Source organism: Acanthisitta chloris, unplaced genomic scaffold (assembly GCF_000695815.1).
Source record: "Acanthisitta chloris isolate BGI_N310 unplaced genomic scaffold, ASM69581v1 scaffold24464, whole genome shotgun sequence".
In the NCBI taxonomy this organism is placed as follows: Eukaryota; Metazoa; Chordata; class Aves; order Passeriformes; family Acanthisittidae; genus Acanthisitta; species Acanthisitta chloris.
This window is the reverse complement of record NW_008670165.1, coordinates 650-1,606: the sequence shown is the minus strand read 5'-3', so window position 1 is coordinate 1,606 and position 957 is coordinate 650. Positions and strand designations below refer to the sequence as shown.

The 957-nt window shown below is 46.9% G+C and overlaps 1 protein-coding gene across 1 annotated transcript in view; it reads right to left on the bottom strand.

Annotated features, from left to right (window-relative positions):
• Positions 1-957, bottom strand: part of TICRR (TOPBP1-interacting checkpoint and replication regulator) — a gene marked incomplete at its 5' end in the record, with an annotated part of 17,102 nt that overhangs the window by 15,549 nt on the left and 596 nt on the right. Inside the window, 1 exon segment of the mRNA XM_009073589.1 lies at positions 539-824. Within this exon segment, the coding sequence (XP_009071837.1) occupies positions 539-824 (286 nt within the window).

The window sequence follows — 957 nt, the reverse complement described above, 5'->3', positions numbered from 1 at the left end:
GTTCACGGCCAGGCTGGATGAGGACTTGAGCATCCTGGTCTAGTGGGAGGTGTCCCTGCCCGTGGCAGGGGGTGTTGGGACTAGATGACCTGTAAGGTCCATTCCAACCCCTAAAATTCTGTGACTCTGTGCTAAGTATATTACTGACCTCCTCCCCAAGCTACTGAGGAGCTGAGTGCATCAAGGAACCACTGAAGGAAGTCCATGCACACTGCATGTTGCTTTAAACTGTTTTCTTTTGAGCTGTTTTCTTTTAATCTGTGCTCTGATTTTAGCTGAATCAAAGCTATGACAAAGCATGTGTGAGAAGAGGGAGTACACTTCTGTTAGGTGGGACCAGGAAAGAATTCTTTACCCAAACTCCTAAATGCATGGAAAACTGAAGAGGCTGAATCAGAAATATGGGCTAACAGGTCTCATGTCGAGGGAACCAGAACACATGCAGGACACCAAAACTTAGGCTTTTCAATATCTCAAGTTACTTCTACACATACTGTTCACAAGGAAGCTGATGAACATGAAAAGTCACAATTCTTACCAGGCATGTTGAGAAACAAGGTTCCTTCCCTCCGGGCAAACAGTGACTGATACACAGAAGGCTCCGAGAACAAGCAGTTCAGAGTCGCGTCCAGCGGCAGAAGCCTCGTCCAAGGCACAGCCTGTGGCACTGGGGAACTGGAGCCTCCAAGAAAGCCATGAGCAAGATCTGCCCCGTGGTGACTCACACAGTGCACTAAGGTGTCAACTGGCAAAATGGTGCCTCCTGTCTGGGAGATCAGTTCAAACATTGTCCAGTATCCAACATGGTCAGGACACTCGATCAGCTGAAATAAAGCAACGGAGAGATCTCAGGTTAATGTTGGGAGAGAACCTTCATCCAAACAAAGAGTGCATGGTGTTAGCAAAGCATACACAAAGCATCTAAACATAGTGCTTTACAAGTGTTTTACGGACTTT